Raw genomic sequence first — 23,384 nt, 5'->3', positions numbered from 1 at the left:
TTTTTGCCAAGGCGGTTAACGTGAATTGTTCCCCGGGTGCTCATCTATGTAGCTTCATGCACCTCTCCTTTCAGGGGGGTTGGATTACTATGTGGAAGCCAAGACTCAGTTGGACCTTGTGTGCAACCTGACAAATATCCACCCTTTTTCCTTTGCATGTAATCATATGAATTGTTACTCTATAAAAACCATACTGCCATGCCGTGTGTATATCAAACGTATAATGATTTAATGAGTCTTCGCTGGTCCATGTCACATTTAATTATTATCCCGACCAAATCCCCCCCCTCACAAACCCAAACACTTCCTTTCTCCTTCTTACTGAGTTGACTAGTGAGTAGGTGAAGTATCTCCAGACACGTTTTGCTGGTGCTGCTCGAATTGATAATGAAGTGCATGGTACTAATGTATTTCATGGCTTATTAATTGTAGAAGGGAACTAGGTGAATCGCTGCAGTCGTCATTAATCTTTTAGTGTGGATCTTGTCAGATTGATCCTTGGGGTTATTGTACATATGCACTGGGAATTTAAAAGATGCAGTTTGGAGTTTATTTTTCTTTCCGTAGTGGCACATGAGCAAGAAGGCTTTTTAGATAGTACATCATCCAGTTGTGTACAATTGTACTTTTCATAGACCGTATGTTGCAAAAATAAAAGAAAACATGAATAAACGTAACATTTGTTAAATATGAATTTGTTGTGCCTCAGATCCCACAGTGCGTCTTCAATACATTGTAGCTTGTCTCTGTATGTTTTTCCATTCTCCTCTCGCTTCGGTTGGTTGCTTTATAGAAACCATGACCAGCAGTATGAAAAAAAGACATTGTCGTTCCAAATGGTGCCATGATTAACAACTTTCAACCAGGACCCATAGAGGCCTGGTCAAAAATAGTGTACTGTGTAGGCAATAGAGTGCCCTTTGGGACGCTGGCATTGAGCCTAATATGGATTGATTCCCATATTGTAGATGTGAAATTAATGTTAGGCACGGTCATTTATTTTTCTAATCCAGAAATATGGAGCAGAATTGATAGCTGATGTTTGTAGATATTAAGTGAGCGACATCCTGTCCATGGATGAGGAGTGAGAATTGTTGTTACTCACCGTTTTAATCAGCTGTCTCACTTTATTGGCCCGGGTTCATACACAGGGTATTATTTTGTCATCCTTGGAACTCCTCCACTACTTATTACATTAGGAGTCAGAGGGGGAGGCGGCCTCCCAAATGACTCCCTATTACTTACTTGATGCGCTACTTTTTTACCAGAGCCGTATTGGGGGTCCACAGGCCCTGGTCAAAAGTAGTGCACTAAGTAGGAACTAGGGTGCCATTTGGGATTCAAGTTGTCAATGTTTGTGGGCAAGAGACGTGATTGGAATGGAATGAGCTGCAGGGTGCTGCTGTGGAGGGTAATGACTACTGGCCTCGCGGCCTCCAGTCCCGCCTGCCTCTCGCCACACTGTGAATTTTGGGAGGAGGTGTTGCTGTGGAAAGACTGAGAAAGAACACAAGCATAGGGGCTCGCCTGTATACCAAAAACCCTCTGAGCCCTGCTCAAAAGAAGTACACAATATGCACTGTTTCCCTCTTATTGAAATAACAGTGGCACCTGTTATTAGCACGCACAATTTTGCGCTCAACTGTCAGTAAGTGGCTGTGAAATTGTTATAAAGAAGGTAGCCATCGTCTGTGTGACAACCGGCTACAATCGGCTACAATAGATTAGCATCATGCAGGCAAGCAACAACATTCGGCAGCAACAATCAGACAGCCGGTTTACGTGTTTTGCCTTCAAAATAAGTCTGCATTGTGTATATATAGTGTGTATTGTGTACATTTACAAAGGAAAAACTGCGTGGGATTTATATAAACAAAATGACTATTTAAATAATACATAAGGTAAAGGATATAATAAGGTGGAGCCCATTGAGAAATGGTTTCAGCTGGCAGAGGACATATCTAATATAAACATATCCTTTTGTGGTGTTAATGTTGTTAATTTGCGCAATTTCAGAGTTTGTAAAGTTACAAATGTAATATGTGTAAAGTCATGGGGCACTGTGTGCTACATCCAGCAACACTCTATTTCCTACCCCCTTTTTAACCCCCAATGCAACACAGTAATATACTGTACATGGAATTCATACTGCCTCATTAGTTAGTAGCTAGCTAGTTGCTTTTATTAGTTGCATGGGAGGTAATTTCACGCATCAACCCTTTTGTGACGTTGATGCGACACAAAAGGGTTGATTCTTTGTCCCCAACTATTTGGGAGCTATTTGGGAGTAAAGTAGAGGAAATACTGTTATGGAATAGGCTGCCTTTTGGGACACCTGCACACTTCTATCCTAATGTTCAGCAGGAGCAGTGGACATGTTACACTCATTTCATTGTGCACCTTCTGCCTTCACCAACCGGGTCGAGGCCACCCTGAGGGCAGAAAGTACACATCAAACATCTACTTGCCTGAAAAGTTCCTGAAATGCTGCTTATGTGCTGTGGGGCGCTGGGGATTACTGTATGTGGGAAGTGTTGTTTTAGTCGTCTGTTGGAAAACCGTTGCTGTTTGGTCAGAAGGGACATTTCTCGCCAGACAATTTTCCATTGGCATATCTTTAAATACTGCTTTTTTAACGATCACATTTTATCCTCAGCATGAATATTTCATGATGTTTTCTGACTGTGTAGAAATCCTTCACACGGGGAACGTGGGCCGTTTGAAAGATTTAAGTGTCGGCCCACGCCACTCGCAGTGGTCAACCAATCATTTCACGTCGTCCATAGTAATAGCCTGAGCAGGATTTATTGAGGCGCCGTAGCTGCGGCCAATCCGTAAGGCAAGAGCGTGCGGACCCGTTGGCCAAAGGAATGGGTTACTGAGATACAACTGGGAGCGTGAGCAGTCAGGCTTTCAAACATACTAGGCCTCAGAGTCAATGGAACTGTGCAAACAGCCGCTCCGGAGAGGAGCAGCATACGGCTCCTCCTCCATGGAATTCTCCCTTGTTCACATTCCCGCCAACAAGGCCCCTCCCTCCGGTTCTGACTGGCTGCCAACGCCTGCATCGCTCCGTTCCATCTATTGTGGTGCCACTCATTCACGCTGGACACACTTAATTCGATTTTGATTGTGTAGAAACATTGTGCACCCGCTTATGATAGACATTACTGTGGTAATTCCTCCTCCATGCCACCCTGACTGTTGCCATGCTCTGTGTTACCAATTTTCACCATGTTCTCGGTGAAGTGCACTACTTTTTGACAAGAGGCCTATGAGGCCTGGTCAAAAACAAGTGCCCTAAATCGGGAAATAGGGTGCCATTTGGGTGTTTTATACTTTGGGAACTGTTTCTGAGGAGGGGATTTTCATCAGTATCCTGCCAAATTAGGAGCACCACCAATGTCTTGTAGGTGAATTAGTATGATAATAAAATGTAATGGTTCAAAATTTACACGAGAGTGAAGTTAATGTAGTGTAATAGATGTTATTGCCCCAACGTGAAATCCCTTAACTACTATGTCTCCTATTTTGCAATTATTTTGGCTCCTTTATATACTGCATATATCAGATTGCAGATGCTTACCCGAAGGGTCCCTGAGCAGGCTGTGCACTGCATCCATTTTTGGTGTTGCTGACCCCAGTCCAGTCTTTATTTATATAGCACATTTCAGTCACTGGTGCCTAGCAATGGGCTTTACAGGAAAGTCAATAAAAACAATAAAAATACCCTTTGATGAAACAAAGCTGGATCCAAATAAAAATGATGAGCTACGAAAACTGAACTACTAAACCATTAAATGCACCCCAGGGCAAAGCAACGCTAATAAGGTTTGTTTCAAGATCTCTTAAAATATCCACAGTCTCGCCGCTCTTTAGGTTCTTGAACAGGCTTTTCTGGAGGCTAGGGTTATAAAAGTGAAAAGCTCCCTCTCTGTCTGTCTTGGTCCTGGGCTTTGGGATAGTAAAAAGGCCAGAGGACCTGAGGGATCTACTGGACACATACCTCAAAGGCCTGTCTGTGTTTTGGCGGCACACATTTGTGAAGTCACCGCCAATGCAGACTTTAAGTCCTGTTTAATGTGGGCTCTGTCCTGTAGGAATGGACCTCATTAACCCTGGCGTTGCAAACACAGTACTCTGTCCACTGAGCCGCTCGGGCTCCACTGACTTCTCTCTTTCTCACGGTCTTTCCTGGGCCAGATGTCTCCACCTCGGGGGACACCAGGTCTCGGCTGACTGACAGCTCTCAGTCTCCCACCTACCGCCTGAGAACAGAGCAGGAGCAGGTGGCCCTGTACTCCCCAGAGCAGACCTCTCTCCATGAAAGTGAGCGTCTGTTATTACTCAGCTTGTCTGTTACTCTCTCTGTCTCTCTCTGTCTCTCTCTGCGTGTCCTTCCCTTATCTCTCTCTCTTTCTCCCTCCTTCCCTCACCGCCCACTGTGTTTCTGTCTCTCCCTCTCTTCTTCTTTCTCTCCGTTCCTTTCCACTTCCCTCTCCACCCCCTTCCTCTCTAGTTGTCTCTCGCTTTCTGTCTCTTTCTGTTTCTTTGTCAAGGCTGGCCGATTCCCCATTTCTCTGCATCAGCAGTCAAACCATTTAATGATGCTTTGAAGTGTTTCGGTAAGGTACACTCAGAACCCCATGTGATGTGTTGTATCATTTTAATGAGTCAGTGAATAGCTACAGTATGGCAGGTAGGGAGATGGAACCAGCCTCTCTGTGTGAGGTCATTAGTCCCGTGGACTAACTGAAGGTCAGGAAGTGCATTGCGGACACTCATGTTGTTGCTTTCTCGTTGTGTCTCTGTTCTTTCTCTTCCGGTCCCTCTGTTTTCCCCTCTCTTCTACCTCCGCTTCTCCAATCTTCTCTGTCAGGGTCTACAGGGAACTCCCGTAGCTCCACCCAGATGAACTCGTACTCGGACAGCGGCTACCAGGATGCCGGCAGTTATTATGGTAGCCAGAACCACAGTCGCCCAGCCAAGGCAGAGCTGAGGATGCAGCACTCATACCCGGGCCCAGGCGGAACCTCCACCCTCCTGAGGAATGCCAGGGCCGAGGGCCAGGCCAAGGTCCAGGTACATCAGTTGGATAGAGGGTCTCCCTGTCTGCAGTAGTCACAACCGTAGAGTTAGGTAGAGGGTCTCCCTGTCTGCAGTAGTCACAACCGTAGAGTTAGGTAGAGGGTCTCCCTGTCTGCAGTAGTCACAACCGTAGAGTTAGGTAGAGGGTCTCCCTGTCTGCAGTAGTCACAACCGTAGAGTTAGGTAGAGGGTCTCCCTGTCTGCAGTAGTCACAACCGTAGAGTTAGGTAGAGGGTCTCCCTGTCTGCAGTAGTCACAACCGTAGAGTTAGGTAGAGGGTCTCCCTGTCTGCAGTAGTCACAACCGTAGAGTTAGGTAGAGGGTCTCCCTGTCTGCAGTAGTCACAACCGTAGAGTTAGGTAGAGGGTCTCCCTGTCTGCGGTAGTCACAACCGTAGAGTTAGGTAGAGGGTCTCCCTGTCTGCAGTAGTCACAACCGTAGAGTTAGGTAAAGGGTAGCCTCTTAAACCAGGCCTGGCTTGTCACTAGGCCTAGGGAATATCTATAGGACTTTTGTTGTGGGGAAAAATATTTTCTTCGAGTAACGTCTCAAAACACAACCCAATCAAATTCATTGCTTGGGAAGGGTTTATACAGATGCTCACGAGAATAATGCCTTCCGTGCAACAGTAGCTAGCTGAGTGAAGATGGCAGCAAAATCGCCAAATAAAACCCCATCTTTCTGTGGATGTATGTGGCGTTTGTGGTGAACCTTTGAGAAACAAACATAACCTTTCCCGAGGTAAATCATTGTTATTGCGACCGGACTACACACTCGCGTTAGGCAATATAATAGGACCGGTAACGCTGAATGATGGGGTTTCTAAAGTATTATGGGACTCCTGTCGCAATCTCCTGATAGCCCTTCATAGACCTGCCTTTGCCACCACTGATGTGAGTTTGGCAAAGAAAGAAGCCTTCAAGGACTTCTCTTTGGACCCAAGCTGTTCCTGATCACAAATACAAGCTACATAGTGACAGGTAGATGAGGAGGAAGTTAGATACATACACTGAGTACAACCACAAGACTAGCCTCTTTCTGTGAGGATGTAAAGCATCCTTGTAGAAGGGTCTCAGTTGATAGAGCATGGTGCTTAGTGTTCAGGGTCACTTGAAAAAGTGTAAAAAATATATGTACTCACAACTGACAGTAGTAGTAGTAGTAACTCCTGACAACAGCATTGTTGGTTTTCAATAAGGTTGATATCGAATGTGAGCGTGAAGATATTACAGGGACTCTGTTAAAGGTGCCATTAAAACATGTTGCGGTTGGTCCTCATCTGTCCCAGCAGGTCCCTGTGTTGAGCGCCGCAGCGCCTGGTCGAGCCATGAGGAGGGTGAGCTCGGTCCCCTCCAGGACCCAGTCCCCGACCTACAGCAGCAGTGTGTCCCCCTCACGCGGATCCCTGAGGGCCGCCACCGGTAGCAACTACGGCTCCCCTATCGTGACGGAGCCCAAGCCTTTATCGAGCATCTTCTCCACCACCCTCCCCTCAGCCCAGCGTGCCGGCTCCCCTTACAACACCGCCAAAAGCTCCCCCGCCGCACTGCGCCGCATGGGCAGCGCCAACTCCCGCTCGGGCAGTGCCAGCCGCACAACCTCGCCCTACCAGGTCTTGGCCGCGGCGTCGGGGTCGGGTCGCATGGGCTCGCCCCTCACCATGACTGACGGCCCACTCGCCCAGCAGCCGGGCGGGCTGTCGGGGTCTCCGGCGCGCTCCAGCATGACCGCTCAGCCGCAGCACTACGGCTCCACCCTGCCTCGATCCCTGATCCACCACGACGCAGACCCCTACGGAGTCCAGAATTACGACGTCTACGAGAGGATGATTCCACGGCCGGACAGCCTCACAGGTCAGCCCGGGGCCCCGTAAGGCTATCTGAAGGGGTTGGAGTCTCCACATGTCCACTCCCTCCGGCCTTAACACATGCATGGCTACACAAGGAGATAATGCCTCCAGATCACAAATTGCCCAGATTCGCTGCACCATTTCCTACAGGCTCCGAACAGAAGTAGTGCACTGAGAGAACAGGATGCCGAATGGGACTCAATGAATCGTGCCTTCAATTCACTGAGTGAAGGTGCCCAGCGTTCTGCTGCTCTATGGCGATAGCTAGACTGTCATGGCAGCACAGGTCAGCCATTAAGCCTGATAAATGAACGTCCGCTCCCCATAATCACAGTCAGGGGGGCTTTTCTCTGTGGCTCTGCTGTAGATGGTTTTCCGTAGGCAGGCTGCGACACTGCCTTCGCTCAGCCCTGAGAGCCTTCCCAAATGACACCCTGTCCCCTACATTCAGTAGGTCACTACTTTTAAACCAGGGCAAAATGGACTCTGGGTCTTATGAATAGTAGAGCATTATAAAGGGTGGTTCCCAACCAGGGGTATTAGGACCTCTGAAGGCACTGGTCTGTCTACTGGAGACACTAGAGACCATCGTGAGACCCTTGTGAGGAGGTGCTTCACGGGTATTCGAGGCAGTAGAAAAGTCAGTGAGTAACCAAAAACATTTAGGAAACTGATATAGGGGATAGGAATTGCTATGTGGTAAGGAGCCCATGTCTGTCTGCGGGCTGGGGCAGGGCCAGACCCCCTGTCTCATATGGAATCACGTCATAAGCCACAGGCCACTGTTTAAAGGGAAAGCCCAGTGGGTTTGGCCTGTAATCCATCAATATGATCACGGAAGGGATTCGTTTTCTTCAGCCTCTTTCCGCTGCGGCTGCAGTCGAGTAAATGCAAATAGGCCTTGAGAGACATTTTGTAGGACTAGTCTTACTTGGATAATATCTAAATTCTATGTCGGCTCATACTTTATGTATAGAACGTTTCTGCAAAGACATAGACAAACACTGTTATGACTCTGTTTATGTTCTCAGATTGTTAAGCACATAAGATGCCCATTAAACTGAAGTTAGATTTTGTTTTCCTTGTCAAGCTCATTCAATTTGCAATGAGTTGTTTCAATATTAAGCAGGGTGCCAGCATTCCTGCCTGACTGCCGTTCCCGGGAGATGGTGCATCAGTGTGCTACAGTTGACAAGTTCCTCTAAGTAATTCATATGTTGCGTGTTGATTGATAGATCTGTTGTCATTTATCTTCGCGGGTGTCAGCCATAGGAGCCTGGCTTGGCATTTTAAAGTCTGTAAATATGAGCTACTTGACAGGGAGTCTAAAGAAAGAATGGTATCGCGGTTGGCTGTCGTCCTCAGCTCCTGCCAAGGCTTTTTCTTCTTCGGCTGAATCAGAAATGAGCATTTGTCAATCGTTTGTCATTTCCATCTGGAGACGTGTCGGTTGTGTAGTGCGTGGTATCTTTAATTTTCTTTGTCAGGATTTTCTTCCTCTTCGTAAGAAAAGAGCCCCCGTGGTGCAAAAACTGTTTACATGAAATGATGTTCTGTAATGACTCACAGCAGGGATTCTCTTCCTGGAACAAAGCAGCATGGGAAAACACGGTCCAGCCACTTCCGAATGTGTAAGAGGCTGCCTCCAGCCCAAATAGCACGCTATTGCTTACATAATGCGCTACTTCTTACCAGGGCCATATAGAGGCTGCATTGGTCAAAAGTATTGCTCTGTATAACAAATAGGGTGCCATTTGGGCCACAAGCATATTCTAAACTGCAAAATAATTGTGGATATTGGGTGGCTGGAAGATAGAGGATTAATTGATTCATTGATTAGAGCGTTCCACCAAGCTAGAAATCCTGTCACAGAGATGTTCGAAGAGAGCGAGAAAAATAATCCTCTGCAGTTGTGAGACAACTGTTTATTATTACAGCAAAGTACTTGTCTAGGTCAGCGATGTCCTCCTCCTTTCAGCTTAGGACCTGGTCATTTAGGGAGACACTGGAGATTAGAACGTAGTTGGATTATGAAAATGGCTGTTATTCCACAGCACTGGGATTTTACAAAGGGTTAAAAACGATTGTATAGCGTGCAATTTTGCAGATTGAAATTGAAATGTAGGCAGCCAATTTCCTGTAGCTTTGTCCTTTGCCTGCTGTTATTTACATTCAATCTATGGTGCCTGCCCAGAAATGAATATTCATAGCACTTTGAATTGCTTTGCATTATTTCAGCTGTCCCAGATGGGCCACTTATTCTTCTGTGAGTTTGTCCTGTGAACGTTTTGATTCATATGTATATGTGTGTGTTCTCTGCCCACTTTTTTACGCTGCCACTGGATATGGACAGACCCTCTGGATGGTGATGACCTTCAAGGTGATTGTCGATGTCATCATTTCACCCCGCCTTTCATGACATATGTCTTTGAGGTGACGTAGAGGTCACCTCGCTCCACCTTTCTGTCTTCCCATCGCAGTATGAACACAGCATGTTTTTGTGTGGCTACTTGGCGTCCTCTTTTTGTTTGGCAGTTTTGTCACTTGCCACCCATTTTCTCGTTACAGGCATTAAAACACCACTCACGTAGGCTAGAAGTTAACAAGGCAGTGGAGAAATGCCTTCAAGTATAGTTATCACTTCCAAGTCTGTGGTTTTACCATTCCTTTCCCATTACTTTCTTGAATTGTTGTAAATCAGGGCCCAAGAATAATAATCTCTGCAAGGCCATTATATCACTGCAATACTCAGTGTGTGTCTGTCTCGCTCTGTCTTAATGGCCATAATCCATGTACAATGACTGATGCTCTCCCTCCCGAACTTAAATGGCTTTTTAAACGTCTTTCTCTGAGGTGTGAAGCCTGCAAACCCGTTGGTCACTGTGGCCAGCCAAGCTACATGGTCCAGGTCGGGTTCCTCTCCGCCCGCCCGCCCGCCCCACACTGCCCGTCCGCCTCGCACCCAGCTGGCCCCCTGGGGAACGAGCTGGCGTGAAGTCACACATGATTTGATGGCAGCGATTGCTCTGCTGTTCTCATCTGGGCTTTGGCTGCATGTGTGACCCGGGCGTCGCCCCTACAGATGCTGCCGCAGCCGTCGTTGCAGAGGCCCGGGATGTGGATGTTCTCACGCCCGTGCTCATTTACATTCACTTGACAAATGCCACTTGAAGGCTGTAACCTGAGCTCTGCCTGAAGTCACCAGGCTGCAGCCCTCGGCTGTCTCTGAATAGACCCAGAACACATTTCTGCCTCCTCCCGGCTTCTCCAGCCTTGGCAGGAAGTCAACTGTCCTCACTGCCACTGAAAATTGGAAGATGAAGATAAATTGTCTGTGTAATTTTGTCATTTTTCCCATTGTCCACTGCAGAGGACAGCAGAAGAGCAACAGTGTTATAGAGTTTGGTGCTTGGGCCCTGGTCCCAAATACACTTTACTTTATTGTAGCAATTGTATAAACATATTGCTTTCAGCTCCTATACTCGTGTCATCTGCTCTGGAGCAGAATAGATTTTTGTCATGGATTTTCCCACTCCCTTGTTGCAGAAATGTTTAAAACATCATTACAGTCCTAAAATGTCAGTCAGCTGTATTTACTTTAATGTTTGTTTCTGCAGAGTCAGCACTCCAAAACGCGACGGCCCTACAGTCAAGACTTTGCCGACCGATTGCAATATGCATAGGGCCACGGGTGAGGAAGGCGGCATTAAACGAGTGTAACACGCTGGGAATGTGCAACATTCATCCCCACCGACAGTCCTGTATTCTTCTCAGAGACAATGTGCAGCCGCTTCAGAACCGGGCTGCTGCATTTCACCAGGGGAGTGGAATAATGGCACAGGAATTAGAGTGTGCTAAGGTTTATAATAGTGCTGTTAGAGAGATGGAGAGTGGGAGAAGGAGAGAGAGCCTGCCGAGCGAAGCGGGACGGGAGAGTCCTCCTCTCCTCCCCTCTCCTCTAAACTTCTCTTCAGCTACAGTTCCACTGAAAGCCCTCATCGTGTCTGATGGGTTTTACTGGGTTTTACTGGGCTGTGTCGGATGGGTTTTACTGGGCTGTGTCAGGCAGTGATGTGGTGTCCTACACCGGCTCATTGATATTCCCCCTCTATAGTCTGAAAACCTTTGAACGAGGGAAGCCAAAGCGACTTACTGCCAAACGGAGCACCATTGTCTGAAGCACTGCTGATGGACCAGTCTTAATGTGTCACCACGGCAGTGCACATCAAAACCCCAACCCCGAATGACCAAGTCGTCCAGGAAATTCCAGTCGGAACGAATGGGAATGTATTATATTTTTTATTTATTTGAATTTTGCCACGCTGGTAGCTCCACGTCGCCTCATCTCTGAATGTAGTCAATGTCACCCAGTGATGAACTCCAGTTTGGGAGAACAGCAGTAGCTGTGTTTACCATGTGGCCAAGTAAGCTGCTAGAATGTGTTCTCCCTGGCTCATCATTAGTTGGCATGAGAAGCTGGAGGTTATCAGGGGTCTGTGGGGAGACCGCTGAAGGCACGTCGCGGATGCTCCGAGGGTCATGTTTACTTGGTCCCATTTCGGGGGAGTGTGTTACTGAGTGGCTGTTACTGGCTCACTGGGTTCAGCTCTTCAACAACAAAGCCCGATCATGCGAAAGGCCATCTACAGCACCTGTGTGGTATCCAGCTGAAAAATGATACAGAGTACACTGAGGGTTGTTTTAAAGTAGTGGTGGAGGCTTGGATTACAATACATTTCTCCTCCCAGTCCAGATAGAAGTACTAGGAGAGAGCGGCTGCAGGGAGAAGGGAGTGCTTATTAAAAAGCTGGATGATTAAGAGCGCTGAACGAGAGCTGGGGGCAGTGCGCTTTGACAAACTGCAGAAAGCTACTGCCTTAGCGTTGAACCGAGTTGGAAATGAGTCCTAAATTCATTTCAATTAAGTCTTTAGCAGCTTAACTGTCAAACTCCAACCCAGATAACATGGAATCTTTACTTTGAGCTCTTGCTAGCAATTTTTCTAGCGTCTTTAAATCATTGTAGCTGATCCCTAGCTAGCTAGCTGTGATGCTACGGTGGCATGGCTCCAGTGTCTGTCTCTGTGTGATGGTAATGGGGATTAGGGGTGACACATTGAGACACATGAAGCCGGTGGCGGCCTCTCTAACCGGCAGCCTGTGCTGCTGTCACAACCTCTGTGCTGAAAGACACGCTGGCCCCTGTACTGCGTGCTACTTTTGACCAGCACCCATAGAGCTCTGGTCCAATGTAGTGCGCCACGTAGGGAATTTAACACCGTTTGGGACACAGGCTTGAACTCCCTTCCCTTCCCTCCCTCCGTTCAGGCATGCGGAGCTCGTACGCCAGTCAGCACAGCCAGCTAGGCCAGGACATGAGGTCAGCCATGTCCCCTGACCGTCACATCACGCCCATCTACGAGGACAGGGCCTACCAGGGGCCCCTGTACCACAGCGCTAACCCCCAGGGACCAGTGGACCTCAACCCCGCCTCGCAGAGCGCCATCTACAGGAGCCCATCAGGTAGAGCATTCAAATACAAGACACATTTCCACAGGTTTTTCCCCAAATCCCGGTTTGGAGGAATCACAGAATGTAACCAAACAGGATTTCAAAAGACAGAAAGGGAATAAGTCCAATCATTTTCTAAATGTTTCTGGGATTATGCAGCTTTTACTTTGTTACGTTGTGTTGTGATGAGAAGAGTAACGAAAGCATGATGGTACCAATGCATTAATAAGCAGATTGGATCAGTAGTGGGCAACAGACGGGCAGTGTTAGTGAACAACAGATGGGGAAGTTGAGGAGAGAGAGCGCCGTCTTCTTCATTTAAAATGACTCTGTCATGGTGTATACATAGCTGTTACATGGCTTCTCCTCCTGCCGATTAGACACAGCCCCACTCTTTAGCCCAGGTATACTCTCATTCTCTCCTGCATGGATCTCATTCTACATTCCTCTTGGTCTGCCTCTGTCACTCTTTCTGTCTGTCTGCCTGTTCCAGGTGCACTCTAGCGCTCACTGTTTTATCTCTTTCCTTATTTCTTTCTCTCTATCTTACGCCGACTCCCCCCGGGAACACTTTGTGCCCAAGCCAGACAGCCTCCCAGCCCAGCCAGCCAGACTGCCTGCCTTGTTCTGTCTCCTCACCTCCCTCCTCCTTCGGAGATGGGCCTGGGAGAGGAGGGGTGAGGAGAGGAGAGGAGACAGGCATGGGCTGATACGCCAGCCACCAAAGAGTCTATTACCTGTGTGTCACACTCATAATGAGAAGAGGGATGAGTGGCCAAGGGACAGCACCTCGTCCACACAGAGGCTGCAGCCCAATTGGCAACCTGTACTACCGATTTGGGGGTCTGACTTTGACCAGGGTACATTATGTACGGCACAGTTTGGAGGATTAGGGTGCCCTATGAGCTCCGGACATCGGCAGCCGTTTTTATTTTTTGGATTGTTAGCATTCTGTCGTCCGTCGCTCTTAACAGGGCCCATTCAGCACCCTCTGTAAGCGCAGACCCGAGATTCTCCCGGTCTGATACGTCTAGTAACAAATGGTATTGACGCTGAGGACAAGGCTCTCCGATAACGATAACCTTCCGTAATGACCGCACGCTCGGCTGTATTCAGAGGAGGAGAGGAGAAGGAAAGGTAATTCGAGGTCTTTAGAAGAACTACATTATTGGGAGCAGAAAAACAATCTAATTTGAACCCCAAGCACTCCTTATTATGGTGTGAAATTAAATGTTAATGCCCCCCCACCCCCCTCCCCACTGGTCCCTTTCCACACGCTCTTACCTTATCTACAGCTTTTCTGGTGGTGTGTATTTTTCTTTTCGTGAGAATGAGAGTTTTAATGCTAAGTGGCCATATTGATCCCTGGGGCAGTGAAAGGATGTTGCAGAGCTCAAGTAAGGCTGGAATGTACATGTTGATCAATGCCGGTTTTGTAGAATTTTCCAAATGGATTTTTTGTTTATCCTTTTAAGCTCATTTAACTTTGCTCCCGGTGATTATTAACACCCTGCCTCAAACCTCTGGCATTCCGTCCTCTGTCAGCATTCATAAAGCATCTCAGAACAGAAGTGCCAATCTAGGATCAGTGTATTAGTAGATAATAAATATGACAATCTGGATAGGGAGGAGCTGATCCTAGACTGATATGCTTTATGAATGTGGGCCATGATGCGTTTGTAGTGTCCAGCCACACCCAGCCTGGAGCCAGCTAGTCATGATGACATCATTAGAACTGGCGCACATCAGCTGGCCCAGCGGATATGGGCTATGATGTGAAACGGGATTTTTGGAGGGCAGCTTCAAGTTGACATCTTGTTTCAGTTGGAAGGGAGTGTGTGCGTGCGTGCGTCTCTAGTTCCTGTCCCTGAAGGATGGCAGGATGGAGATGTGACCGGAGGAAAGGAGAACAGAAGTCACACTGTCACATTGTCTCGGTAGACCAGGCCCAGGGTGTCTGCGTGTGTGTGTGTGTGTGTGTGTGTGTGTGTGTGTGTGTGTGTGTGTGTGTGTGTGTGTGTGTGTGCGGGCAAAATGGAGGCATATCATGTGAGAAATTAGGTCACAGTATGACAACACGAGGAGGCGATAAGGGCAGAAGACGACATTGTTTAAGGATGCCACAGTCAAGATGCTGGTGGACTAAATATTTACCCTGGCCTAGAAGGACGTCCCGACGTTGTTTACATGTTAGCATACATGCTGTTTCACCTTTAGGCTGTGTGCGGCCATTCCAGTTTTGGCCGTTTAGCCAGTTTCATCGCTCCTCGTGCAGCTGGGCTCAGAACACACTAGAGGAGAGAGGCTTGGAGAGGAGAGAGGCTTGGAGAGGAGAGAGGCTTGGAGAGGAGAGAGGCTTGGAATGGAGTGAGGGAAGGAGTGGAGTGAGGGAAGGAGTGGAGTGAGGGAAGGAGTGGAGTGAGGGAAGGAGTGGAGTGAGGGAAGGAGAGGAGTGAGGGAAGGAGAGGAGTGTTGCTGGATTCCGATAATGAAGACTGCAGCCCTGTGAAAAGCCTGCAGGATCTGGCTCGCTTAATCCTACCTCGTTAAAAGAACAACAACAAGAGTGTCTTTGAAGTAGGCGACTTATGTTGTGTGGAATCATGTGAGTGCTGGTTTACACTCGTCATTACGTGGATCCAGATTGGAGGTATTGCTGTGCCTTCAGTCAGCTCGTCCCTGTGCACCTCCCAAACGGCAACCGTTTGCCTATACTTATAGGGCACTGCATTCAACCCGAACCCAATGGGCCCTGGCTGAAAGTAGTGCGCTGTGAAGTGAATGGAGTGCTAATTGGGATGTGTGCTGTGAGGCTAGGGGTAAAGGTTGGAACAGCAGTGCTAATCCGCGCTAGTGTGGGGAGGTCTTGCGGGCCTGGGTCGGGTCGCTGGTGTGTGTTTTGTCTTTTTTTTATCAATTCTGGGTTGTTTCCCTACATCCCAACAGTCGTGGGCACCCTTCAGAGAACCTCCAGTCAGCGCGGTGCCATGACCTACCAAAGAAGCAACTACGCTCTGAACATGTCGGCCACGTACGCCGAGCCCTACCGCTCTGCCCAGTACCGGCCCTCTGAGGGCAACTACGCCCGACAGCCAGTCGCTATGGACGATGGGGCCACCCGCTCGCCATCCATCGACAGCATCCAAAAGGACCCGAGGTAAGCGCTAAAGAACGCAACGAGTTTGGGTTGTGCTTTGATATACGAAAACAAAGCCTCTCTTATGGGGAGGGATCCAGTTATATCCCTCCCCATTTGGTAGCGCTTATGTCTGCTTGGTTCCTGGTGAGGAATCCCTCCATGGGACTAGCCTAATGGTGCTTCTGTGCTTACTGGGCCCTTATATACTGCTATGTCAACACTAGTGTGCCCTTACTATACAAACACGGAGCTACCCCCTGCGCCTCGGGCAGCCATCCCCAGCCTTATCCATTAAGCTACACAGCTACACGGTCCACTTTACAATGGAAACCCAGATTCCGTTAAATGCTGTGTCTGCTCTCCCTATAGAAGCGTGTGTTCCAGGGCTGGGCTTTTTCTTTTTTTCTTTTTTTTTATGCCCGGAGCGCTAAACCCCTGACCTTGCACATTGGGAGTGCTGTTCACACCCCAGTGTAACTCAAACTGAGAGCACTGAGGGAGAGTCACTCCCGAATCGCACCCTTATTTGTGACTGTAGACTCTAGCCAAGTTGCAGACTGTGAACTGAATAGGGTGTCATTTGGAACGGAGACCGGTTCGGGGCTAAAAGCACCTGAAGGAAACATGTTGTTGCATCAACCGGTCCTGCTCCCCCTACCAGGGGGGAAAACGTGGCGGTGTCGTTGTTTTGGGCGGTTTGCGCGCGTGGAGGGGTTTAAATGAAAACGGTCTTTCATTTGATGGCACCAGCCTCCTAAATCGCCTGGCGCCGCCTGAGGTGAGGGAAGAGCGCTCCAGTATGCGTCGGTGCCACCGATTGGGCCACAGTGCGGACGTGTATCTCACGTTGGTCCTTTGCCACAACGCTTCCTCCACCTGTCAGAACTGTTGCCGGTCAAAGTACGCTGCCGGTTATATGGTGGACGCAGTCTCCGTAATGTGCGTTCCACGCCGATGAAATAAAGCTTTATGAATCTGAGGAAGCTCATAGGAGTGATTGGCCAGAAGACAAAACGTAACTCATAGATTCCTCTAAATTAAACTCTGGTTATTTATCCTCCTTTCTATTGGAAGAAAAGCAATAATGGACATGGATGACAATGTCATTTCCTAGGCTTTAAAATGATTGCAGTGTGTTCCTGCCCTGTGGATATGGAATGAGTAGTTGCTGTTTCTGTCTCTCTTTCTAGATCTTTCTTTCTGGGTGTCTATTTGCTGTGTCTGTCCAACTCCCTGCGTCGCGCTCTCTCTCTGCGTTGGTCTGTCTTTCGGGGTCCTGTCTGTCTCTCCCTGGGCGTCTCTCTCTCTCTCTCTCTAAGTCAGCCTTTCGGGGTCTGTCTCTCACTGGGTCTGTCTGTGTCCGACTGTGCGTCTTTGTTCCAGGGAGTTTGCGTGGCGTGACCCAGAGCTTCCAGAGGTGATTCACATGCTGCAGCACCAGTTCCCCTCAGTCCAGGCCAACGCCGCCGCTTACCTGCAGCACCTGTGTTTTGGAGACAACAGAGTCAAGGCCCAGGTACCATCACCCTCCGTCCCCCGCTCCTTCATCAGCACCCAGCATGCACTTTTCCCCACGGGGGCGAATCTCAATTCTGTTTCCTTGATTGCTCACCGCCTCCCTACTGCCCCTTTGTCTTCAACTCGAGGCACGTTGAATGAAAAGATCGGAGGCTCCACACTTCCAAACCTCTCCACAGACGTGTTCTGAGGAGGAGGCAAGGGGCGGGGAGTGTTGGCCTACTCTATTACACTCCAGCCCCTCTGGTATTTCATGGCTCCGCAGGGTTCTGGTACTGCCGCCGGAGTTGTCTGCTGGAAAAGATGATCTCTTAGAAACAGCAGGGGCTTCACTGCACTTACCAAATGCTGGGATCAACTGCAGTTACACACACACACACACACACAATCTCAAAGAAGACAAAATAGTTTTTCTATAAAAACATACTCCGTCCAGATCTCCGTGTCTTTCTAACTTCCTCTTTTTCTCTCGGACACTCCTTCATATGTTTCAAGCTTTTCAGTGAGAGAACATTGACTCATGTAGGTTTTGAGGCAAGGGCAGGAGAATTCACCTCATAGATCACTGTCTGCTCTTTAGACATGAGAAATGTCCTTTGTTTTGTCCCCAGGTGCAACAACTCCAAGTTAAAATCAATTTGCACTTTCGCAGACTTTGTGAGGGCTTACAGATTTTTCTTCACTTCATTTTTCTTCACTTCTTCACAACAAACCGCCTAACATCGAAAAATCCAGTTCTTCCTATGAGATTAGGATATCGATAATCTGTCTGCTGGGCTTTGTGTGTCCTCGGTATGCTGTACAAGCTTCCTAAACGCCCCCCCCCCCCCCCCAACCGTCTAGGTGTGCCGTCTAGGGGGCATCAAACACCTGGTGGACCTGTTAGATCACAAAACTCTGGAGGTCCAGAGGAACGCCTGTGGAGCTCTGAGGAATTTGGTCTACGGGAAAGCCACTGACGACAACAAGGTGGCCGTGAGGAATGCAGGAGGTGTCCCCGCCCTGCTAAGACTGCTGAGGAAGACTGTGGACGCTGAAGTCCGAGAGCTGGTCACAGGTGAGGGAAACATTTAACACTTTGTTTTGTGTGTATTTGTGTACGAGTGGGGAATTGTTGTGAATATTGTGTGTGTGTGTGTGTGTTTGTGTGTCTGTCTGTCTGTCTGTGCGTGTGTTTTTTTTTCCACGTTTTACTTGAAATTGTCTTTTTAACCCTGAAACGCCATAGACTGTGACTTTTCACGCCACAGCTTTCTGTTATTCTCTCTCTCTCTCTCTCTCTCTCTCTCTCTCTCTCTCTCTCTCTCTCTCTCTCTCTCTCTCTCTCTCTCTCTCTCTCTCTCTCTCTCTCTCTCTCTCTCTCTCTCTCTCTCTCTCTCTCTCTCTCTCACTCTCTCTCTCTCTCTCACTCTCACCCCCTTCCATCTCGCTCTCTTTCTCTCTCTCTTCCCCTTTCGTCCTCTCCCTCTTTGCCATCTGGCTTATTCACTAAGGTCACATTCCCACAGTTCCACATTATTTCACTCATCCATTATTCAGTGGTGTTTGCCCAAATCAGATCCACCAGAGTCCAACTACAGGGCTTTTGTTGGAGAGGAACTTTACTACATGACCTGAGGTAGAGCTGTTCAATTATTAACCTCTCTTTCCTGTCCGCCTGTCTGCCAGTCTTCCCTTTAACCACCAGTCAGTTGTCATGAGTCACTGGATGCTTCCCAAATGGCACCCTATTCCCTGGATAGTGTACGATATTTGACCAGAAGGGGTACGGGTGCCTGGACAAAAGTAGTGCACTGCAAAGGGAATTAGGATGCTTTTTGGACCATGGACAATATGTATTCTGCTCTATTTTGTCACAATCCTTCTCAGGATTGTCTTGAGGAGAGACAAAATGTAAAATAAAATTTTGAAACGGGGGAGGCCGATTCCTTAACTTACCTGAGAGAGCGCTTGTTTTTCGTTTCCCCGCCTGTGTATTAATGCCTTCTGAACCAAACGCAGCGTTTTCCGGTATTCAGATGTTTTGAGTTGTTTAGTGGCCGCTGTCCTTGACATCAGAGTAGACTTGTGTTTTTCCAGTGTACCTGGTGCTGTTTTCCCCCAGAGTGGCTGCAAGCAGAGTCCGAATCTGAGTAGTTTAAGATCAGACAGGCGTGTTACAGAAACAAGCAGACCAAGTTGTTTGGCTCTCATTTGTCTGAGTCAGCTTGTTGTGTACAGCTCAGCTCCCCGCTCTGTTGACTCCAAGGCTGATTATTGGCTAACACTTATAGGCCTCTGGTCAAACGTTGTGGCCTACTTAGGGAATAGGGTAGAATTCTGGACAAAACGCTAAGTCGAGGTCTGCAGGCAGGGTTGAGGTTACAGTGTAAAAGTTTGTCCAGGTTGAAAGTACACAGTGCGCAGCATCCAACTACTTTGGAAGAGAAATGGACTTGAGTCTCCGGTGTCGATGAAGCGGCCGTTGGCTTTTTCTCCAAGCCTGGTCCATTGACTCCATTCCAAACGATAAGAAAGAGACAGTTCTTGACAGGGTCTCCATAAGAAGGAAATCACCAATCAGCACATGGTGTTTGTTACCCCCAAAAAATTTGAACCAATAGCATTTCATTTCAGTACCTTCTAGCTCTTCCTCCCTGTTGTCATTCAAACAAGAGACAAGTCCAGTGCACATGTTTGTCACACAATTTTTTGCACTAAATTGCTTTTGGTGTGTCTTGAGCACTTTTCACAGCAGTGTGCACTTAAAAGAATCTAGCGTGGTCTAATTGGCGGTTAAGGACCCAGAATGCTTAGCAATTAGAGAAGGTCAGCGATCACAGCATCACCTCTGGATAATCACAATTTGAACAATTCACAGGAGGATCTTTGCACTGCTCTTCCTGCTTGTTGAAGCCAGTGGGCTAATTGGAAGTGACGAGGCTTAGGGTGCGTCCCAAAATGTCCCATATAGCCTATTTAGTGTCACTTGGGACTCAGCCCATTCAATCAATCCCATTTTATTTTTTATAAATGTCTCTTTTCTTTTTACACCACCGGTTTCAAATCCTGAAGAGCAAACAAGGGAGGTGTTCAGTCCCAGTGGCTTGTAGACGCTGTGTAATTGAACCTGGTTTTACAACAGTGCTGTGTGTTCAGCGGTGGAATGGTCACTCAACAGCGGCCCAGTCTCTGAGCTCGACGGACAGGAGAACTTTGTTTTTACGGCGTGTTCTTAGCTCCTTAGTTCCGGCGTGAGGGACAGATAGCTGCGTGCCTCCCGCCCCGTGTCGTCTGCCCAGGTCAGGGGTTCGTGCAGTGGCCACGGGTCGACTAATGCAGCAGCTGTTGTGTTAACTGAACTGACCTCAGGCGTCGTCAGTCCAACAGGCCAGTGGGTGTACAAAATTCACCTGCAGCATGACCCCAGGCGGATCCAAGCGTCACCTGAACACACACACACGTGCGCGGGGGGGGGGCTATCCTAGAACACACTGTCAGCCCGCATGTGACCCTCTGCTATCAGTTCTGTGAGAATTACAACAGTCTCGGGGGAGGAACGAAATGACACTACGCTATATGACATTAGTCTGCGTTGTATGACATCGGTGCTCTGTCTTCCCTTTGGTAGAGGAGCCCATGTTTACAAGTATTTGAAGCAGGCAGTTTACAAGACCCCCCCCCCCCCCGTCCTCCCTGTTTGTCTGTGCCTATCTCCGGCGTGCTGCGGGGAAATCAGCCCCACCACCTTCATCTTTGATCAGTGTTCCCTTTGAAATTGCACGGAGCTCATCGATGGAGACTGAACTTCCCTTCCCTCAGATGTCGGCCAGAGTGCAGATCGTCATCTGGCTCACCCTGCAGCCCATGCAGAACATGTAGTCTCCAGGCACGGCGACCTTCTGTTGGCACTACTTCCTGCCCACTCTGCCCCCTACTGGCCTTGAGGAGAATGACAGGACAGAAAGCTTTTAATTTTGCGTTGATGTAAATTAGCTGACACTCTAATCCAGAGTGATTTACAGGAGTCAGTTTGTTTGGGGATTTTTTTTAAATGTGCCTGTTAGTGTTTGCCCATAGCCACAATGGACCCTGTTCAAAAGTAGTTTATAGGAGGCACTGTATAGGAGGAATTATGCCATTTGGGATGAATCCCAGATCAATATAGCCCCATGCCTCCCAGCAGCCCTCCTCCCCCAGCTTAATCTGACTTGATATTACTGTTTGATATGGTATTGTAGCCTACAGTCGGTAATCTACCCAATCAAAGCTGGTTAATTCTCGACCACAACCACCACACCTTTACTCTGGCCAGTGAGAAGTGGATAAACGTGTAAGCCACGCCAGCTCAAGCCCAATGTAGTGTTATGGCTGTACTGGCTTCAGCACCTCATTCCTGCAGACAGTAACTGAATAACAAGCTCAGTGGAGATTTCATTATGGGGCGGAATGGAGCCCTTTAGCCGGATCACTGCTTCCAAAGCTATGAGACACACTCACAACCCTCTCTCATCTGTCTCTCTCCCTTTCTCTTGTCTTTCTCTCACTCTCTATCTCTCTCTCTCACTCACACGCGCACCCACACAAACACACACACACACCTTAAAAAGGACTGAGGCCTGATCAAGCTTAGAGATCAAGCTTCAGCTCCGAGCCCTCATATGACTGTCAAATGTGACACCTGGGGATTGCTTGGCTTGATATAAATATTTATATTCATATCAACCTTTCTGGGCTTGGCTGCAGATATACCCAGAGACTGGTGCAGCCAGGTGGCTTATGCAGAGCAGGTTTAAAGGCTAGCGGTTAGCAGCTTCTTCAAATAGAGACGGAGAGCCTGCGAGGATGACCTGGGTCATTTCTGTTTGCCTGACGGCTAAACCAGCTCAGTGTGTGTGCAGGGCCTGATGAATGTAGGGGTTGATGCCTCGGGGCCCAGGACTCCAGGGGGCCCTTCAGGCAGAGAAAATGTAAATGTAAAGTTTCGGTTTTTCCTTTTTTATGACAACCATTTACCATAGGCCTGGGGCCAAGGCAGGGAAAATGTTAATAAATTACTTATCTTTACTATAAATTCATATAGTGGATGGGGCTGTAAAATATCCAATCCCCAGGGCATATGATTTCTTAATCTGGCAGTGTGAGTGTGTATGTGTATGAGTGTGTACGAGTGTGTATGTGTATGCGTATGTGTGCGAGTGCGTGTGCGAGTGCTCCTGCTTTTACTACACTACATACAGATCACTCTTTCTGAGGGAAACTCTTAACAGCCATCTGAAGAAGCCAAGGCAAACAATGCTAAGACTAAGCTAGCTGAGAGCGGTACTAGATGACTGTGGAGAGGGTTGGATGACGTGGATCCAGGGGCCTGAGAGCACGTTACTGCTGAGGTGATGTTAGCGCTTCGGTATGCAGCCCCACACGCCACCGGCACCATCAGATAAGAGGATTCATCGGGCTGAATATTAACTGTGGAGGGACATGGGTGTCTCGGGCCGAACCAAGAATCACCTCGCTCCTATTGAAATGAAGACGTTTAATCATGCCATTTCTATTCCATCCCACCAATAGCAGCGCGTCGTATAGTTTAATAATGTTGCTTTATTAAATAGATTACATCATAGAATAGGATTAGGAGAGGTGGTGTTTTGAAGATGGACAGATCTGGCATCCTGTGTTTATAGTGCCCCTAGGCTCCAGTAATGGTTAAACTGATGATATCCATTAGTGTAACTGCAGAGAAGTGGCTAGGGTACATAAACACTATGGAAATAGGAGAGCTCTAGGAAACTATGACAAGTATTGTACTTGTACCACCCACCCCCCCCTCCCCACAAACACACACATACACCAGGCATCATTCCCATCATATGCTCACCTATGTACTAACACAAATTAAACTATTCCCTTTATAGTGTCCTACTTTTGACCAGTAGCCACAGCATTCCTTTAGGTCTCTGGTGGAGAGTAGTGTACTATATAGGGAATAGAGTTCTATTTGTGACATATTCTGTTATTCTCTCTCTTTATGTAGGTAGATAGCAGAGCTTAGCTGCAGTTCTGTCCAAGGTTACTGCCACCCTGCAGAAATCAGCCTGGGTTTCTGGGCTGCCAGCAACAGCTATCTAATTAAAAGAACATGCTCCACACGGAGTAATCCGGAACAGATGCGTCTTCAAAGGGCTCCTCCATCATACAGTGCATCCTAGGAATATCAGCCTTTACCACGAGTGCATTTGAAATGAAGGAACTGATTACACAATACCGGGACCAATGTTCCATTATTCATCCGGTCCGTTTT

General features: G+C 48.0%; 1 protein-coding gene across 9 annotated transcripts in view; it reads left to right on the top strand.

The window, feature by feature from the left end:
* Positions 1-23,384, top strand: part of LOC105022434 (plakophilin-4) — an 83,726-nt gene that overhangs the window by 49,139 nt on the left and 11,203 nt on the right. For 6 of the 9 annotated variants that reach the window (XM_010890817.5, XM_013137846.4, XM_034286896.1 and 3 more), the window contains 8 exons: positions 4,204-4,329; positions 4,880-5,082; positions 6,377-6,941; positions 9,291-9,317; positions 12,265-12,459; positions 15,394-15,604; positions 16,970-17,102; positions 17,948-18,161. In XM_010890817.5, coding sequence (XP_010889119.1) covers positions 4,204-4,329; positions 4,880-5,082; positions 6,377-6,941; positions 9,291-9,317; positions 12,265-12,459; positions 15,394-15,604; positions 16,970-17,102; positions 17,948-18,161 — 1,674 coding nt within the window. The remainder of the gene's footprint in view (positions 1-4,203; positions 4,330-4,879; positions 5,083-6,376; positions 6,942-9,290; positions 9,318-12,264; positions 12,460-15,393; positions 15,605-16,969; positions 17,103-17,947; positions 18,162-23,384) is intronic. The other 3 variants (XM_020054791.3, XM_010890818.5, XM_010890819.5) reach the window with 3 other exon arrangements.

This window comes from Esox lucius, chromosome 16 (genome assembly GCF_011004845.1).
Source record: "Esox lucius isolate fEsoLuc1 chromosome 16, fEsoLuc1.pri, whole genome shotgun sequence".
NCBI lineage: Eukaryota > Metazoa > Chordata > Actinopteri > Esociformes > Esocidae > Esox > Esox lucius.
The sequence above is the reverse complement of the archived record's forward strand: the minus strand, read 5'-3'. Positions and strand labels throughout refer to the sequence as shown.